The sequence below is a fragment of the Lactuca saligna genome, chromosome 1, assembly GCF_052625555.1.
Source record: "Lactuca saligna cultivar CGN05327 chromosome 1, ASM5262555v1, whole genome shotgun sequence".
Taxonomy (NCBI): Eukaryota; Viridiplantae; Streptophyta; class Magnoliopsida; order Asterales; family Asteraceae; genus Lactuca; species Lactuca saligna.
The window spans coordinates 10729968-10749717 of NC_136417.1; the positions used below are offsets into that span (position 1 = coordinate 10729968).

At 31.2% G+C, this 19750-nt stretch overlaps 2 protein-coding genes and 1 long non-coding RNA gene across 3 annotated transcripts; 2 read left to right on the plus strand and 1 right to left on the minus strand.

Annotated features, from left to right (window-relative positions):
- Positions 1-1760: 1760 nt before the first annotated feature.
- LOC145002519 (uncharacterized) lies at positions 1761-3045 on the minus strand. Its single transcript, XM_078961775.1, has 3 exons — positions 2710-3045; positions 2054-2523; positions 1761-1989 (listed from the first exon to the last, which is right to left on the minus strand). The coding sequence occupies exons 1-3, from the start codon at positions 3043-3045 to the stop codon at positions 1761-1763; spliced, it is 1035 nt and encodes a 344-aa protein (XP_078817901.1).
- A 1967-nt stretch (positions 3046-5012) lies between these two features.
- On the plus strand, positions 5013-5738 carry LOC145048150 (uncharacterized). The gene is made up of 3 exons (XR_013682734.1): positions 5013-5167; positions 5271-5326; positions 5454-5738. It is a non-coding gene; the product is annotated as an uncharacterized LOC145048150 (long non-coding RNA).
- Positions 5739-7745: 2007 nt separating this feature from the next.
- LOC145002528 (protein FAR1-RELATED SEQUENCE 5-like) lies at positions 7746-11366 on the plus strand. The gene is made up of 8 exons (XM_078961784.1): positions 7746-7902; positions 7985-8059; positions 8171-8224; positions 8344-8453; positions 8834-9141; positions 9220-9478; positions 10469-10660; positions 10761-11366. The coding sequence occupies exons 1-8, from the start codon at positions 7746-7748 to the stop codon at positions 11364-11366; spliced, it is 1761 nt and encodes a 586-aa protein (XP_078817910.1).
- The last annotated feature ends 8384 nt before the right edge of the window (positions 11367-19750 follow it).

A 19750-nucleotide genomic window follows, 5' to 3' on the forward strand; every position in this document is an offset into this window, starting at 1 on the left:
GTGATAGTGTTAGGGATTCCTCCCCTTGACATTGCCTCACCTACATCTGAACCACTTCAGGGTGATCGCACAACAGACCAGACCTTACAGCCTCCATCTAAAAGAATAAGACGTAATCCTAGGTTTGGGCCTCTGGACTCTAACCTGACTCATGGCTTGACGATTACGCCAATGACTACTCCTGCTATTGTATCAACATAACCTTTATATGGAGGCCCTAGCACCATTTTTGAAGCCGGTGGCTCATCTACTCCACTAGGATTTTCTACTCCAAGGGCAGATCTTGATGAGGCCTCTGTGCGGTTGGCTTTGCATCTTGCCTAGGAACAAACTATTGCACCTTCTTCTAAATCCAATTGAATTGCTTTTAGAGAAGGTCATTCAGGAGAAGATGACTCTGTGGTTGATGAGCTTCAAAGGGGAGTGAACGCGTTTGGCCAGAAGAATATAGAGCTCAACATTCGAGTTGAAGATCTTTTGAGCGAGAATACAAATCTGAAGATTTAAGTTTCTGATCTTCAGGAAGATAGGGCAACAAAGACCAAGCAAATCTCTGAGCTCCAATCTCATTTTAATCTTATGACCTCTTGCTATTTTGATTTAAAGAAGAAGCTTGAAGAAGATCTTGGTGCCAAGTATAAAACATATGCAGATGAGTATAGAATCAATCTTCATTCTCAAGCTCATCCTATTTTCGTACCAACTGCTCAAACTTCGTGGGTCGTAGACCGTTTTGAAGAAGAACCCGCTCATGCTCCACATGTTGCAGAAATTATTTGTGACAGACAAGCTAAAGCTATTCAAAAGGGATAACTCTTGTTCAAGAGGAGTTCCGACAAAAACGCACCAAGGAATCAATCCACAACCACTGTTATGGATCTTGAGGCCGTACGGTTTAGAGACACGTATGGTGATCGATCAAGAATCATTTCTTGGGGTTTTCATGACACCCTAAATATATGGATCGTGCGGAGAAAGAGTGGCAACACAAAGCTCTATAAAGATTGTCATGATTTTAATTCTTGGACCAGGGTGGATCTTTCAGAGCTGTCCCAATCTCCTTTTTCAAACCCTTCAGATAATCAACATGAAACTAAGTTCAAACACTTTCTTGATGATCAGGTGAAGAAGGGCTTTCCATCTATGAAGACTTCTGAATCTATTATAAAGCATTATCCTAATGTCATTGATCCCAAAACTGGTCATCCACTTCAAGTGGTGATGTGGCCTGCAACAAATCAAGTCAAACAAATCCCCGTGCTTCAAAGTTACCCAGATGGATCCCTAAGCTCTATACTCTATTGGGTATTCGATGAAACTACAACATTTGCTGTTATCAAACTAAAAGAGGGATGCATTCGTCTGTATGATCGAAGGGATTTTTTGCAATTTAGGAAATGGGACATTCATCATCTAAGCCTTCATCAGATTAAAGTTGCTGAGGAGATATTTGAGCCCCATTTCCCCATTCCACATATGCTTATTATTGATTTTCGTGATTGTTTGATCACTGGTAAGATCCGTTTCATCTACTTACACTTTCAACTTTGGGACAGGTAACCTTGTTATGTCATGATTGTCTACACACACTACACAAGATTATTTTCCCTACCTTAGACACAATGTGCCTTGGAAGCTTTTTCTGATGCATCTCTTCTTCTATTTACCATTGGTCTTACAAGCATTCTTCTCTTCAATGGTGGTAAGGATGGTATGAACTCAGTAACTAGCCACATGTTGTTGCCATTCATCCAATGTATTTAGTATTTGTAAGTGTTCTTGTAGAAGGCATCATACAACATTGGATTAACATAAGTGGATACATCTCTATTCAGATATGATATAATAGCTACTAAGTGCACACAACCATACCCATTAAGTTTCCATACTCTACAAGTACAAGTCTTCTTGTCAAGGTCAACAACATATGATTCTGCTAGGTTTCTGGTTTCAAATTGGTTAAGACCAGTTGGTAAAACCTGCCAATACCTATTAAACCCACCTTATTAGTTAGTATGTCACTTATATTAAAAGTGTAAAGATTAGAAAGTACCTTTGAGCTCTTTTCAATTTATTTAGTAGGAGTGTTATTGATGGGCAGGGTTTGTAATCATGCCATGAACAACCTTTCATCTTCAAATTGTACAACCTCTCCATAACATATAATCTAATCTCCTCTAGCATGGTGATGATTGGCTTTTTCCTTGCATCCCTGATGACACTGTTAAAGCTCTCAGACAATCCATTTTCCACTGCATCACACATCTTTCCTTCTTGAAAGAATTCTCTACTCCAAGATTTTGGGTTTGTTTCCATATGGTAATCATAGGCTACATGATTAAGTACTTGAATCTCTTTCATGGCAGTATTGAATAAAGGCTCAGTGGATGCTTTGCTTGCCTTCCAAAACATGCTCTCATAGTGTACACCACTAAATATTTTCCTAAAGTTGGCTACAATATGCCTTGCACATTGCCTATGTTCAGCAATAGAAAGCACTTTCTTGACAGCCTCTAACAACCCCTACATAATAATAGTCATATTTTAAACATCATGTAACTTAATTGTGAAATATATAAAAGTTGTAAGTATATGACATATCTTGTGTTGATCCGACATCAATGATATACCAAAACCATCATCTAGATGAAGGTCATCTTTTAGATTTTCCAAGAACCATTTCCAATTTGCTTTGTTTTCTACACATACAACTGCCCATGCAATTGGGAATATGTGATTATTAGCATGCCTTCCTACAGCAACAATTAGCTCTCCTGCACATAAACCCTTTAAGTAACACCCAACCAAAATTTTAATTCTTCTGCAGCTCCCTCTCCACCCTAGCTTTAGGCCATCAAAACAAATGTAAAACTTGCTAAAATAAGTCTTATCATCTGGCATAGCATTGACATCCATTTTGACTGTTAATCCAGGATTTGATCTTCTTATCTCCTCACCATATGACCATAGCTTTGCATAGTGATCCACCAATGTTCCCTCAATCAACTCAATTGCATACTTCTTAGCTCTTCTACACTGTCCCATACTTACATCTATCCCAAATTTCTCTTTAAGCTCATCCCTAAGGAGCCTAACACTAACTTTTTGTTTCTATAAGAATTGGGTGGTGTAATGGGTACCTACCCAAGCGTAGTTGACAATTAAACCTAATTTGAAGTTTCTTGCACAATTATGCTCATTTATGAGACTCTTAATTCGAAAGATTTTTCCTCACTCATCCAAGATGCCCACAATCTAAACTTGCAAGCACCGGAACAACATTTCACTAAAAGTCTCCTGCTATCATTTTTCTTGTAGCATAACTGATAACCATTTTCAACAGCATAGTTACATAACATGTGTTTCAGTTGTTTAGGATTTACAAATCTCATACCTAATACAGGATTCTGTTTTTTCCAATGAACATTGTCATTATAAATAGCTTGCTCATTAGATATTACTTCATCATCGACTACATCCTCATATAGCTCTTCATGAGGAGACTGTCATGGGTAACTTGGTCCTTTAGGCACAGTTTACTCAAAAACACATCATTTTTTATCCTATTCATAGGAATACATTCATCAGGTTCATTTTCAACTTCCAAGTCAATGTCATCATCTTCCTTACCTAGCCAATCCTCCCTACTACCTTGCAGATCCTCCATATCACCTTGATCATTCTCGACTTCAATGTTAATGCCATCACCTTCCCCATCTTGAAACTCTTCCCTAGTGCCTTAAAAATCCTCCGTAACACCTTGCCAACTATGACCCAATAGATCCTCAATTTAAATTCCATCATCCATATCCATACCACCTTGCACTTCTTCACCAGCTTCAATTCTATCAGACACTTCATCTAATGAACTGCATATTTCGCCTTGCTCCTCAAGGATCCATTGATGTACATTGACACCAAGATGGTCCATGTATACATTAATAACACTACCAGAAGCATATCCTACTTTGATGAAGTCCATATAGTCTATATCAGTAGCTATTAACCTCAATCCGTCAGGGAACACCACATCGAGCATGTAAAAGTAAACATTGATGCATACCTCATTAGCGAATCTTTGAACGAACCCCACAAACTCGTTCTTGTCCATTCCAGCAAAATCGACATCATCGAACCTTTGTTCTGCACCATCCAAGTAACAAATAGCGAGGTACCTCGTAAAAATTCTGGCAAAATGGAGATCTATCTTCATGTAGACAGCCATAGGATTGATTATGTTGGCCAATTTCAGGGAGGAAGAGTTTAAGAAATGGATTCGTGTCAATCACGATTTGAAAAAAAGTATACGAATGCAAATGGTAGCAAAATAAATGAAAGGGACAGTTGAGAGGGTTTAAACGGATATAAGTTTCATTTAGTGACATAACACGTGACAATTACCTAACATATTTAATCTACTTGTCATTGAGGTGAATAAAAAAAACGTCCTAGTCGGATGGGTGTGATCGGTTGCACCCTTCAAATCTAGAAATGTGACCTTTTAAACAGTAAAATGACAAGTATAAGCCCCTTAAAAGCAAAAATAAAAAAAAAATAAAAAAAAATAAACACGATGGACCATTTAAACCAATATACGAAAGATAGTTGGGCAGAATGATAATAACCCTTAATTTTGTTTACAAATAATAGTTTCTTTTCTCATTGTTACATATGTAGATATCGTATTTTAGATAATTAAAATTTATTATTATTTTTTATCATATATCTACAATACATTATTAAATAACAGACATATAAAACTTAAATTTAAAAAGCAACTTGCATTTTCATGATGTATTAGACTAGTTGACCTTTATGAGAGGCAAACTCATCAACAAAAGCCCCACACACACAAATATATATATATATATATATATATATATATATATATATATATATATATATATATATATATATATATATATATATATATATATATATATATATATATATATATATATATATATATATATATATAAGAACATAAACGTGAGTGCTACTCATACCCTTTATATATACTTACAAGGTATAGCAATTTGATGGCATCTGATTTACATTAAGTGATTGAAAGTTGTGTTGAAAGCAATGGCATCAAGCACTAGTTTTGTTGTTGTTCTACTTGGCTTCTTTTTACTTGTTTCGTCATTCACTGCCATCCCAATCTCAAGTAATCCTACTCCCTTTCCCTCTTGTTTTATGTGTTTATGAAAAAACTTTTTAATTGGATAATAGTAAGTATTAAAAACTAATGAGAGTGTTTTTCTTTTCAGGAACTATAAATCTAATTGATGAAGGGTCTCTTGAAGTTTCAAGCAACACAGACTTGGTAATTATCTTGCTATATAAATCACGTTAATGCTTTAATTGGAGGTCAATTATGAATTCGAATTCCTTTTTTCTTTTTGTTGTTTAACTTGAAATTTATGTATGCCCCTTGACATTTTCAAACACAGAACGAAGAAGACAACTGGGATGAGACCATGTCATCAAGAAGGATGGTTTTAACAAGTGATTATCCAGGATCAGGTGCGAATGATCGTCACACACCAAGGCCATAACCATGGATATGAAAGCAATTTAACGTTGAAATGATTTCAAATAAAAACAATTAGCCATTTGTATATCAAATAAACAACTGACTGGTTTTAATTCGTGTGAACAAGGTTTTGAATGTAAGAAATATGTCATGGTTGGAGAGTGAATGTTTTGTGTTACTATTATAATTTTTCGGTCTTCTATTTGTTGGTGTATGTCCAATTTTCTGTTGTTCCACTTTGATTATAATGTCACATTATTGATAATATACAATATTAATGATGATTGTAGAACATGATAGTTGACTTTTCTCCAAAAGTCAACCTTTTTATAAAATAACAAGTTGTTTTAGTGAGGGGTGTGATAAAAAATCCAAACCAAAATGATGTTTGGTATAATTTTTTTTAAACGGCAAATCTAATCTTAAATCCACTTATATTCATGACGGATTAAACCATTAATCTCAAGGAAGAAGGGCAACACTGAATACCTCTGGAATAGAAACCTTTTGGTTTATTTGGTTCGGGTTAATTTGGTTATTGTTATTTCGGTTTGGTTAACTGAATAAGAATACCTTATTTGGTTTGATTTTGGTTAAACCGAATATATATATATATATATATATATATATATATATATATATATATATATATATATATATATATATATATTCGTTCTATGGAAAACAAGAAACCCTAAAAATGCATACAAAAATACTTAGACATCACAAATCATTTATATATATTATGATTTGTGATGTCTAACTAATTTTTTTTTATACATTTTTATGATTTTTAGGATTCTTTTTTTTTTTTTTCATATAACCCTTCCCTTTCTCTCTCTCTCTCTCTCTCTCTCTCTCTATATATATATATATATATATATATATATATATATATATAAAGAGAGAGAGTTAGGTTCAAATGTTTTCAATAACTATTGTGTGCCTAAATGCACCAATCACAATTTAGCAAATTATTAATTAATTTTTTTAATCCATAAGGGTAATTATGTAATCTTTCATTTTAATTTCTTTTTTAATCTGGGTCTTATCCCTTTATATTAGGCAATTTTCTTTGATTGATTTATTTATCTTTAATGTAATTTTCTCTATATAATTGATTTTAACGTCCGATCAAAAACACAGATCACAATTCTCGAATACATACTCTGCCGATCAATTTGTGTTACTCATTCGATGGATGTTCATTCTGGAAATCAAAACCAGGTATTGATACATATTTACAAGCTTCTGTCAACGATAATACTGATTTTGTTTCAAATTTCCCCCACACACCCTTTTCTTCAATTTGATAATATTCCAGGCAAACGATGATCAAAATCCCGGGAAGGATTTGGGTAATGTCAATGATTCCAAGAATCCGGTGAATAAAGTTGTGAAGAAAATAAGAAGATGTAAAACATGCTTTGGAGTTGGTCATTATAGCAGAAATTGTCCTTCTGGATTGAAGAAATCATAGAACTACAAGAACTTCATCAAATTGGACGTTTTTAGATATTATTTAGTTGGATTTCAGTAAAATAAAAGTAGTTTTTGAGGAATTATATGGTATTATCAAGTTTCAGTTCAGTGTAATAAAGTTGTCGTTTGATGAATTCTATGTGTTTTTCTTTAAGTATTATGGTTAAAATTAATAAGTTGTTCGTGTTCTATGATATATTTATGTGTTATATGATCATACAGGTTATCTTTCTAACAGAATATCATAGTAGAGTCGAGTTAACAAGAGTTGTTTATGCGTGCATTGATTCGAGTTAACAAAAATTGATATGTTTTATAAGTCATACTTCCGATAGCATTCTGATAGAATTATTTCATTCCGATAACATGCAGAGTTTTGTAAGGCATATTTATATATCATTCTAATCGAATACTTTCGTTAATAAAATATTCTGCAACTTTTCTTTAAAAAAATACATAATTTTATTGTTAAGTAGTTAATATAATGTAATGTTGGAATTTTTTATATTTGGAATGTGAATATAGTACCGTTTTCATGTTTTCCCTTTATCATGTTTTTAAAAAAAATCAAATCGGAATCATTTATTTTTATCAATGATCCCTAATATCAAGGCTTTTAATTTGCATAGAATCCGTTTTAATCCCTATCTAGTTTGTATGACATTTTTAAATATTTTGATTATTTAACTAACAAAGCATAGACAAACACTCTCGGAATTTCTTAGCAATGGGCGATCAAGAAGCAGATGTCAATAATCATATGTATGAGGAACATTATTTGGCTAGTGATGATGGAAATGGAATTGAAGATTTCGATTTTCCTGATAATGATACACTATATAATGACGGATTTCAAACAGGAGAAAGCAGTAATCCTGATTTAGGTTAGTTTTTTGATTTTTTGTTTAATTTTTCATTCTGTTTTCAGATTCTATATTGTTAATACTTTCATTGTTGAACATACAGAGGAGGCAAATAATGATGAAGACGAAAATCACTTTGTTGATGAAGATATAGAGGTTAATATCGATTACAGTGAAGGTAATAAATTCAATTCATGATACTGAAGTTGCTACAGAAAAAAGTTAATATCGATTTCATTGAAGGTACCAATTTCTTTCAGAATGATTATGTATTTTCTATTTTAAACAGGACAACCACATGTTACTCATGAAGATACAGAGTTTAATATTGATTTCATTGAAGGTACCAATTTCAATTCAGAATTTTTTATTTTTTATTTTTTACAGAAAAAATAAAATTGTGTCAGAATAAAAGTTATATAATTCTTTCATAATAATTTTGTATTTGCTATGTTTAAGCAGGACAACCACATGTTACTCATGATTATGTTTCTCCTGGTGGCACCTTGTATTGGACTCCGATTGTTTTAGACGCATCAAACCAAAAGTTTCATCAAAATTTAATTCATATGGTGAAGCAGAAACAATGTATAGAAAATATGCATTAGAATCTGGTTTTGATGTCAGGCTTGGAAGAGTCCAAAAAATGAAAAATGGGATTATTACAAATAGACATCTTGTGTGCAATCGGGAAGGTAATCCGAATAGTAGTAAACTAGATACTCTAGATATTCAGCATAAGAAGACTCAAAGAAGGAAAGATCTATTTAGGAGGAATTGTAAAGCGAAAGTTGTTTTAGAAATAATTCTCGGTACTCTTACATATGTCGTGAGTGATTTTGTAGAGCGACATAATCATGAGTTGTTTAGCAAAGGCAATATGCACTTATCTCGTTCAAAAAGAAAACTTGATTATTCCTAAGAAATTTTCATTCATAATTTGTCAAAACAGAACATTGGTCCTGTAAAAGCACATAGACTGTATAGTGCTCTTCAGGTTGGTCCTTCGGTTCGAGGTGGATTGGTTACTGATTTCAAGAATGCTAGGAGGGATCTTAATTGTTACATAGGTGGGAGGGACGCGAAATTCCTTGTTGACAAGATGAATGATAGGAAGAAAAATGTCCCATCATTTACTTTTGAGTATAAAGTGTCGAACAACAGATTGAATTCTTTATTCTGGGTTGACGAAACAGCAAAGTATAATTACAATTCATTCGGAGACGTTATATCAATCGATGCCACATTCAGCATGAATAAGTATTTATAACCTTTAATATTTTTCAATAAGAATTTCATTATTTCCATTTATGTAAACTAATATTTTTTTTTAAATAGGTATGATATGGTTTTTGTACCGTTTACTGGCATTGACAATCACAAAAAATGTGTAACATTTGGTGCTGGTCTTTTAAGTAAAGAAGATGGAGTTTCTTATGAATGGTTGCTTAGAGCTTTTTTGAAAGCTTTTAGAAAACAACCTCAATTGGTTTTATCTGATCAAGATCCAGCTTTGAAAAAAGCTATAGATAAGGTTTTCCCATTGGCACATCATAGGTTATGTATGTGGCATATAACGAAGAAGTTGCCAAATAAGGTATACATAAAAAGAATACTATTCTTATTTTTTTGGTATGATTATACAATTGTTTTCTCATATTCTGTCAGAATGTTTTGTTTTAAACAAAAACATTCAATTGCATTAACTCGTAACTTTTCTTATCATTCTACAATTTCTTTTAAAATTCTGCATTCGTTATCTCATATTCTAACATAATCAATTCATGTTAACAAACCCATTGTCTTTAACTCTTACTTTTTGTTATGATTATACAATTATATCATATTCTGGAAGAATGTTTTGTTTTAACCAGAATTAATTGCATTAACTCTTAATTTTTCTTATCATTCTACAATTTCTTTTAAAATTCTGCATTCGTTATCTCATATTCTCACATAATCAATTCATTTTAACAAACCCATTGTCTTTAACTCTTACTTTTTGTTATGATTATACAATTATATCATATTCTGGAAGAATCAATTGGTTTAACTCTTACGTTTGTTCTGATTCTACAATTAATTTTCCACATTATAACTTCATGATATCATATTCTAACAGAATGAATTTATACAGATTTTATCAATTGAGGACGCAACAACCAATCAAAAATTTCGAAAGCGTTTTCACTCTATAATTTGGAATTCTAAGCTGGAACCACATGAATTCGAAAATGTGTGGCGTCAGATGTTGGAAGAGTTTAAAATTACTGATAACACTTGGATGAATACAATGTATGGATTGCGAAAATGTTGGATCCCCGCATTTTTCAAGCACATTCCAATGTCTGGTCTTATGCGGACTACATCGCTGTCTGAAAGTCAGAATTGGTCATTTCAAACAACGACATTAACCGGTTCTTATCTTGTTATGTTTATGATGACATTTGAATCAGTTATGGAACGACAACGACATAACCAAATTCTCAATGATTTTAATACTGCCACCACTTTTCCTAAATTCATTACCCGTACTCCGTATGAACCTCATGCTTCAAATGTATATACACGAAATATTTTTTATCAGGTTCAGAAGGAGATATCAAGATCTGAAGATAATTGTTTCCAAAAGAATGTGATATCTTCCAACGGTGTTGACACGATTATTGTTATAGAGAAAAGAAAGAACATAACTATTAGGCAAACAAATGATGTCGATGTTGATGACAAAGATGAGGAATACAATTACGATTGTCTTATAAGGGATACTGAATACATGGTATGTTTTTTTTTCACATTAATTGTCATTTTATCATTTACATTTAAACACTAAAAATTTACAACTTAATTATTTTCATTAATCATCTTATATTTTCCAGGTCACACACTCAACTAAAGATGGTTCATTCAAATGTACTTGTATGCATTTTGAACATTTAGGTATCTTATGCAGACACATATTCTGTGTGTTTAAGTTTTATGGCATCGAACAAATTCCTGAAAAGTACATTTTGAAACGTTGGCGTAGGGATGTCATTCCAACAGAATTACTGAAAAGACGCTTCAATAATTCTTTCGACGATTCTACTTCCGACATGACTGCTATTGATATTTTTTCAACTGTTGACCGTTGTGTGTCTTTTTTGAGCCACGATGCAGCAAAGTTAAAGTTATACCTTGACGAACAGAATAACTTGAAAAAAAAATTCGTAGACAACTGTTCAAATCATGATCTACCGACCAGAGCAGATCATTTCAAGCAGCTTTTAGGTGTGGTTGTTCCTGATGTAGAATCTGATGTTAATGACATTCAGAATCCTACAGATATTCGTAACAAAGGTTGCGGTAGTCGTGGAAAAAGATTAAAATCTACAAAAGAGATGATTGAGAAGGAAATCTCGAAACCAAAGAGAAAATGTGCTATATGTGAACAGATGGTTCATCATGACAAAAGAAATTGTCCTCTAAAGAACACCAAGAAATAATTTCCTTGTTTTTTTTTTAGTTTATTAGAATGACATTTGATTTAATTCTGTCGATTCACACTTATTGTTATCTTTTATGTCGTTCAATAAAGTATTCACTTTTATTACTATTGACATCGACATTGTCAATCAACATAACAATATTCATATTATCTTATTACTTTAAAATACTCATAAAACGTAATACAAAAATTCATTCCATCGACTGTATAAATTCATTATTTTCAAAACTTCTAATACAAAATTTCCATCGATTGTATAATTTACAGCAACATATACAAATTCTTTCAATCATTTTAAGTTTGATTTTAATGTTAACAAAAATGTTTTATTATTCACTGTAATATACAAACGATACATGCAATTTGTATACAAGAATTCATTATATTTATATCCTATTTCATAATATCTACATAACGTATTCTACCAGAATCATAACAAATACTACCTTGCATCATCATCATATAATTTGTAAAAAAAAAAAATTCTATTCACAGTATTCACAAAACATTATTAACCACAACATTGAATTATATTAACAAAATTATTAGAAACAAAAAAAACATCAACACATGCACTAGTAATATTAAGTTGCATTATATGAAAACTACATTACTAACAAGAACCTTAGATTTTCACAATGCACAACATCATCATCCCAGAATTTAAACAACGCATCAACACACCCATTATACGAAAATTACCATTCCATTATAACATATATCGAATACTACTGATAACATTACTTCATAACGTCTGATAGACAATCTACTTTTTCAAACATCTAACATAAGGCAGAGTCATGTTTCAACATTCAAAAAAACAAGTTCAGCTCATGACATATCAAAGTTTATCTGTTAACTTATTAAATACCACGCCAAATTCTTACCTACGACCCTTTGTTTTTCTTTTTTTCTTCCTGTTTTCAGCTGACTCTCTTAGAAGCATATCTTGTTCCAAAATATCAAGCTTACGAAACGCTTCAATATCTTTAACTATCATACTCTTGAACTTATTGAAATCAGATGTCAACAATCTTGCCATGTATTTTGTCCTTAGCTTAATTGTAGCACTCACATCAGCAGGCATTTTACCTGTAAGACCACACTCCCAACGCCCTTCATATTCCCCCATGTACGTTTCCATATGCCTCATGAGGTATATTCCACATTCTGTTCCAGCTTTTTCGACTAGCCAAGATATGTTCATCACACGTGCTGCTTTAAAAGTTAACGTTTTTGCCATTGGATGATGTTGTGATGTCAAGTAGTTGCAAAACAGTTTTTTCTGGCATTAATTACAACAAATACATAAAAAATAATCTTATAATATTCCTTAGAATGGAAAACTATTAATCAGAAATTTATTGATTATCTTACCACCAGGTTTGGTATCATGCCATACTTTCTTTCCAAAGTTCCTGTTCTCTTCACATGATCTACTATGTAGTACAAACTTGATCTCAGATCAAAGATGAGTAAGTAATACTTTCCATCATCAACTATTGGGAAGAAAACCTTGTACACATTAAAAGAAGAGGTTACGTTAATATTAATTGATGCCACAAATATTATATTTATAAAATAATCTTAAAAGTGCAACGTCTCTAAAACTTGGCTTCACGTCAAATTTCTTAGTGTAGATTCGCAATAAAGTAGCAAAAAGCCTACATTTCATATCTTCCGACTTTAGCTCATTCAATATATCTTCTGTCTGAAAAACCCCAACTCAACATCAATATTAATTCTACAGAAATAAATTTGATTTAAAATTTTTTTTTACAACATAAATTCATACCACAATAGTTGTATCGAAGAAAAATCTTGAAAGCGATGACTCATCCTTGTAGTTTTCCATTTTATTTAAAAACGCAGCCCAACAATCAATTATTTTAGAATGCAAAAACATTCCATGATTAAATTGATATGCAAAACCCTGGTGCAGCAAATGACCTGTTCCAATGTCCCAAATCTCATCCCTGTGAAAAAAAATATGTATAACATCAATTTTAAAACATTCATTTTAAAATTATAGATAAATATAATAGGTGACACATATATAAACATATATATAAATACATACCCATCATCTCTTGTAGATGCAAAAACTGAATTGCACATACATGTTTCATCCTTAGACCGTTTTTCCCCAACCTTAACAATTCTTTCAATATAGGGCGAAGTAAATACTTTTGCTTTTTTAGGAATACATTTTTCCCTTTTGTCATTATCATCATATCCTCCAGCATTATCAACAGCTTCTCTTATATTTCTTCCTACCAGATTATCCCTACTGATTACTGACATTTGCTTTTTCTTTTTATACACTTGTAACTCAGTTTCCTCCAACAACTTGATCATTTCGTCATTCACCCCTGGAAGTCAATGAAACTGAGTCATTGTTAAAGAAGTCGTATCAACAGGTGTGGTATAATTGTCGTCCTTTTCAGTATTTACTTCAGTAAGTATCAATCCTCTAACAGGTGAACTATTTCCTTCACCGCCATCACCTACATCATTCATATTTACCTCATTAAAGCAGGCAGGCTCATGCACTTTTTGGTTACCTGCCCCTTTAAATACTCCCTTAAAAAGTTCATTCATTTTCTCCATCCACTCATTCAGCACCACACTATGAGGGAATTTTAACAACCCATCCTTCAACGCAACCTCCATAGTACTTTTCTCTGTTACAATAACCCCATAACTATGCTCTATAACAGCTGCGTATGCCTGATACACATATAATTAATAAATGATAACATTACAAAAATGTGTACTATATATTCTATTAGAATATATCATTAACTATTACTTTCATAATATTTACTTCATAATCTACCATAATATTACCTCTTCATCTCCAAAATCCCTCTTAAAGCTTAGCATTTGCTGTTCTTCAGCTCCTGTTTCATCGACCATATCGACATCATCATGCTCATCCCGAAACTGCCTCCCGAACCCTCCCAAACTGATTTCTAATTTTTGAACCTCTAACAATTTAGCACCATTTATATGCCCAATAAAAGGAAGCCTTTTGTCTATCTTGATAGAATACTTCATGTTATACACGTACACCAACTGAAAAAAAAAACATTAACTTAATCAATACATCAATAATAAATCGATACGAAATATATACATTCATATAAAAATATTTCAAACTTACAATCAGAAGTGTAATAGGACCACTGTAGTAGCTTGATTTGTCATCCCTTTTCCATAGTTTTTTTCTAGATCCCAAACAATCAAGCATATATTTACACCAATTTAACTTTGAGAAGTCTTCTACCAATACCAACTTCCTTACCACTTTTATTTGATTTGTTCCCATCAACATTGACTCTATGAAGTTGTTAACAAATAGGGTCAAAAAATTCAGCCTAAACATCAAATTATCCTTCGTTGTAGCCTGAATCCTTCTTAAATACTCCTCACCATTGAACTTATCACCACTATATTGTCCCCTCCATTCTTCTAGAATTTGATTTCCCTTATCACACAATGGTAACTCATTGATGTCTTCTCCACCAAATGGCAACCCCATCATATCATGCACTGTTTGTTCTGTTATCTCAATAACAGAGTTTTGTAGGACAAGTCTTTTACTATCTGCGTCATAAACATCTAAAAGATAGTAGCTAAGTTGTCCCGGATAACTTGTAATATTCACTTGCAGAATTGATCCAAAACCCATCCTCAAGATTGCTTGTTTCTGTTCCGGTGACATTCCCAATAACAGCTGCAGTGATGTTATCACATTTCATTCTGGTTGGAAGGTATCTTAAACCAGGTGGGTATTCCTTATTTGTTTTTCTAACATTATCTTCTTTTTCTTCTTTGACGTTTTCAGCAATTCCCTTATTTTTAAAATGTTTTACAATTGGAACTCTATCAAATTGCCTCTTCGACCTTATCTCTCTTTCCAAAATTAGTGCATTTAAAGGTTTAGGAGTTGTCTTTTGTTCAACTGCTTTATCAAGTTTTTTCTTTGACCTTCTTTCTCGGTTCAAATGTTCTTCTTCATGAATTTGATCTGCTACAACAAACAATAGATAGCATAAATTTTCATTACAGAGTTAACTAATAAAACAAGTAGGCTAACTCTACAAGAATCAAATACATTTAATTTAGAATTCTATTAGATTCATACAATCAAATTTCACACTCATATATAATATCACATTCTATTTAGGAGTGTTTAATAGTCAAACAAGTCGACTTATGCTAGCAGAATATCAACCATTTTCAGTTTCATATACACAGAACATTCTTTTAGAATATGAAACATCTAAGCTTATTTCACATACAAACACTTAGATATAGAAATTTAGATTACAATTCAGCCAGAATATGAAACATGTAACCTTATTCTACATACAGTAACTATCAATTCTTCAGTATCATTCATTAATCATCTACATACTATGGTTCCATTAGAATTAAAATTATATATAAAATGCTATTTAACTGCTTCAGTATAGAAATTTATCTTACAAATATACTTATTCTATTAGATATCAACAATGTTCAAGTTCTTCTACACATTACATTCTAATAGAACGTGTTTTTTTTTGCATACTTATTCCACATACAAAAACTATGAATTTTTCACTTAAACATGCTAATTAACTATTTAAATTTAAAAAATTAGATTACAACTCTACCAGATTATTAACAATATTTAGGCTGACATACACAAAACATTCTATTAGAATATAATGCTATTTAACTGCTTCAGTATACAAATTTATCTTACAATGCTAACTAGTGAAACAAATACACTTATTCTATCAGTATAGAAATTTATCTTACATACTATGGTTCCATTAGAATTAAAATTATATATAAAATGCTATTTAACTGCTTCAGTATAGAAATTTATCTTACAATGCTAACTAGTAAAACAAATACACTTATTCTATCAGAATATCAACCATGTTCAAGTTCTTCTACACATTACATTCTAATAGAACGTGTTTTTTTTTCATACTTATTCCACATACAACAACTATGAATTTTTCACTTAAACATGCTAATTAACTATTTAAATTTAAAAAATTAGATTACAACTCTACCAGATTATGAACAATATTTAGGATGACATACACAAAACACTTATTCTATCAGAATATCAACCATGTTCAAGTTCTTCTACACATTACATTCTAATAGAACGTGTTTTTTTGCATACTTATTCCACATACAACAACTATGAATTTTTCACTTAAACATGCTAATTAACTATTTAAATTTAAAAAATTAGATTACAACTCTACCAGATTATTAACAATATTTAGGATGACATACACAAAACATTTATTCTATCAGAATATCAACCATGTTCAAGTTCTTCTACACATTACATTCTAATAGAACGTGTTTTTTGCATACTTATTCCACATACAACAACTATGAATTTTTCACTTAAACATGCTAATTAACTATTTAAATTTAAAAAATTAGATTACAACTCTACCAGATTATTAACAATATTTAGGTTGACATACACAAAACATTCTATTAGAATATAAAAAATGAAACCTTATTCAACATACAATGACTACTATATAACAACTTAAAGTTCAGAACATTTTCAAGTTTCTTAATAAAATACGAAATTTAAACACATTTTTCTTCCAAATATTACAAATCTACCAGAATATCAACATTATTCTGGTTCATATACAGAGCATTCTATCAGAATATCACCATGTAACATTATTCAACATACAATAACTACGATTTTTTCAGTTTTTATGTACTAAATCATATACAAATTGTGATTCCATTAGAATTTAAAACCTGTTTAAAAGCTAATTAACAACTTAAATATAACAATTTACTTTACAATTTTAACCAGTAAAACAAGCATACTTATTCTATTAGAATAACAACCACGTCCACGATCATATAAACCGAACATTCTATCAGAATATCACCATGTAACATTATTCAACATACAATAACTACGATTTTTTCAGTTTTTATGTACTAAATCATATACAAATTGTGATTCCATTAGAATTTAAAACCTGTTTAAAAGCTAATTAACAACTTAAATATAACAATTTACTTTACAATTTTAACCAGTAAAACAAGCATACTTATTCTACTAGAATAACAACCACATCCACGATCATATAAACCGAACATTCTTGAAGAATACCATACACAGTAACCATTCTTAATAAAATATGAAAAAATGACACATTTTTTCTTCCAGACCACAAATCATACATGCATATAAAAGATTTTCAAAAACACTTCCTAAATTCTACTACATTTTTCGAACTAAATAAACATTAAATAACACAATAAAATTATTACCTTCAGTTTCAGCAACGTAATCATCATTGTCGTCTTCAAGATTCAACGCCGTTTCTACTGTGTTCTTGAACTTTGATTTAAATGAACTGGATCGTGTACTCCTCATTGTTGCAGAATACCGCTAATATAACCCCCAAATGTCGATTTCGTTTTCTAGGGTTAAATGTCAATATTTATAGGGAAAACCTACAAACGATCTTCCGATTTTTGAAGACTGATTACAATAAATCGGAATGTTTTTCAACCTCCTAAGGATTTGGGTTCTTGATTATGAGAGTAAGCGAGATATTTAGGATTATCGGTTGATCATTCCATATTATCCACCGTTTCCTAATTAAATGACGGGGCAAAATACCATTCTACCCTTGTTTGACCGGTCAATTGATTAAACCTCATTTATTTGATTTTTTTATATTTAATTTAAAAAGAAAACCACTTTCTTAAATTACCACAAATGATTGGCCTACATTCATTTACATGGCACACAATACTTATCAAAAACAAAATAACCTAACCATATATATATATATATATATATATATATATATATATATATATATATATATATATATATATATATATATATATATAGTTTACATCCATAAATTATCATTTTATATGTAACCGATAGATAGTCAATAAAAAATACTTTTATAACTCTTTGTTTAATTATTAACTGTTATAAAGTTATAAATGTTTATACATTGTATTAAAAAACAACGATTAATTAGTCAAATGTCAATAACCTTTGGTTATTTTTTTTCATCTTTATATACAACTAAAACTATATTAACCCACATCTACAACTTGTGTAGATCCATTGATATTTTAAGATAACATATCATTAAATAGTGAATATAATATGCTATGTGTTAGTGTTTTTTTTTTCATTTGTAAAAGTTTTATATATTTTTTTCTTTTTGTTTAATATTTATTGTTATATGTGATACTTTATTTGGTTTAACCGGTAAACCGTAACCGAATTAACCAAAACCAATTAAACCAAACCTTATTTGGTTTGGTTATGGTTAGTTTGAAGATTTAAAAATAAAATAAATAAAAAAAATAAACAAAAAAACAAAAAAGAATCCCAAAAATACAGAACCATATAAACCGGAAGAGAGAGAGAGAGAGAGAGAGAGAGAGAGAGAGAGAGAAAGAGGGAGAAAATAACACCTGGTTTTAGTTATAAGAAATGTCGAAGTACCCAGAAATAATAGATGACTTTCAATAGCCATCAAAATTCAAAATGCTCCCATGTTATTTTGGTTATCTTGTTGGAAAATTGGTTTTTTCTATTTTTAAATACGTACTTCGAACCCTAAAGTATTATTAAATGAATAAATGGTTATACATTTGTGTTCTTCTTTGTGAGAGCTACGTTTTGATGTATCAATGTTCAAAATGGATTTTGTGACAACCTGAAATTTCTATCTTGTAAAGTTAACAAATACAATCAAAAGTTAGACTTATATCTATTACCTTTCAGCCTTGCTAAGGGTTATTCTAGGAGCTTTTAAGCCTTGTACACTTAGGACTTAATGCTATGAATTGTGATTAATGAATCTATGATTTTCAAATTGAGCCAAGATCATCCATCAAGGGATTTTTACGACCCAAAGTAGGTTTACGGCCTTAAACCCAAGCTTGATCATAAACCCCTCTCTACTTGTATAGATTTCCTTCATTATTTCTTCATTCTCACATCTTCAAGTCAAGAACTCTCAAACTCTCTCAAGTATCATCAAGAACACTCTTCTTTCTCTTCAAAATCGTAAGTGATTCTTCCATTTTTACTTGATTCCCTTCTTATTCACGTGAGGCTCTTTGATTTCATCCATGAATTCCACACTTTTTGTTTAGATCTTCAAATCATCATCTCTTCACCAAGAACACCAAGAACACACACTTGTTCTTGGGTCGTAAACTTCATAAAATCTTCCAAACGTAAGTATCTCTTCTATCATCTTGTTATCTGTTAGAAGCTTTTGAATCCCTATGAAACAAACACCCTTTAAGCATGAATCAAGCACCAAATTTGCATGATCTTCAAGA

Excerpts from the sequence above, each read along its gene's own strand:
- LOC145002519 (XM_078961775.1), bottom strand. The coding sequence starts at position 3,045 with ATGGGACAGTGTAGAAGAGCTAAGAAGTATGCAATTGAGTTGATTGAG. Across the intron at positions 2,524-2,709 it reads TCCCAATTGCATGGGCAGTT|GGGTTGTTAGAGGCTGTCAA; the intron begins GTATGTGTAGAA and ends ATTATTATGTAG. Across the intron at positions 1,990-2,053 it reads AAATTGAAAAGAGCTCAAAG|GTATTGGCAGGTTTTACCAA; the intron begins GTACTTTCTAAT and ends TGGGTTTAATAG.
- LOC145002528 (XM_078961784.1), top strand. The coding sequence starts at position 7,746 with ATGGGCGATCAAGAAGCAGATGTCAATAATCATATGTATGAGGAACAT. Across the intron at positions 8,225-8,343 it reads TAATATTGATTTCATTGAAG|GACAACCACATGTTACTCAT; the intron begins GTACCAATTTCA and ends ATGTTTAAGCAG. Across the intron at positions 8,454-8,833 it reads ATCAAAATTTAATTCATATG|AACATTGGTCCTGTAAAAGC; the intron begins GTGAAGCAGAAA and ends TTGTCAAAACAG.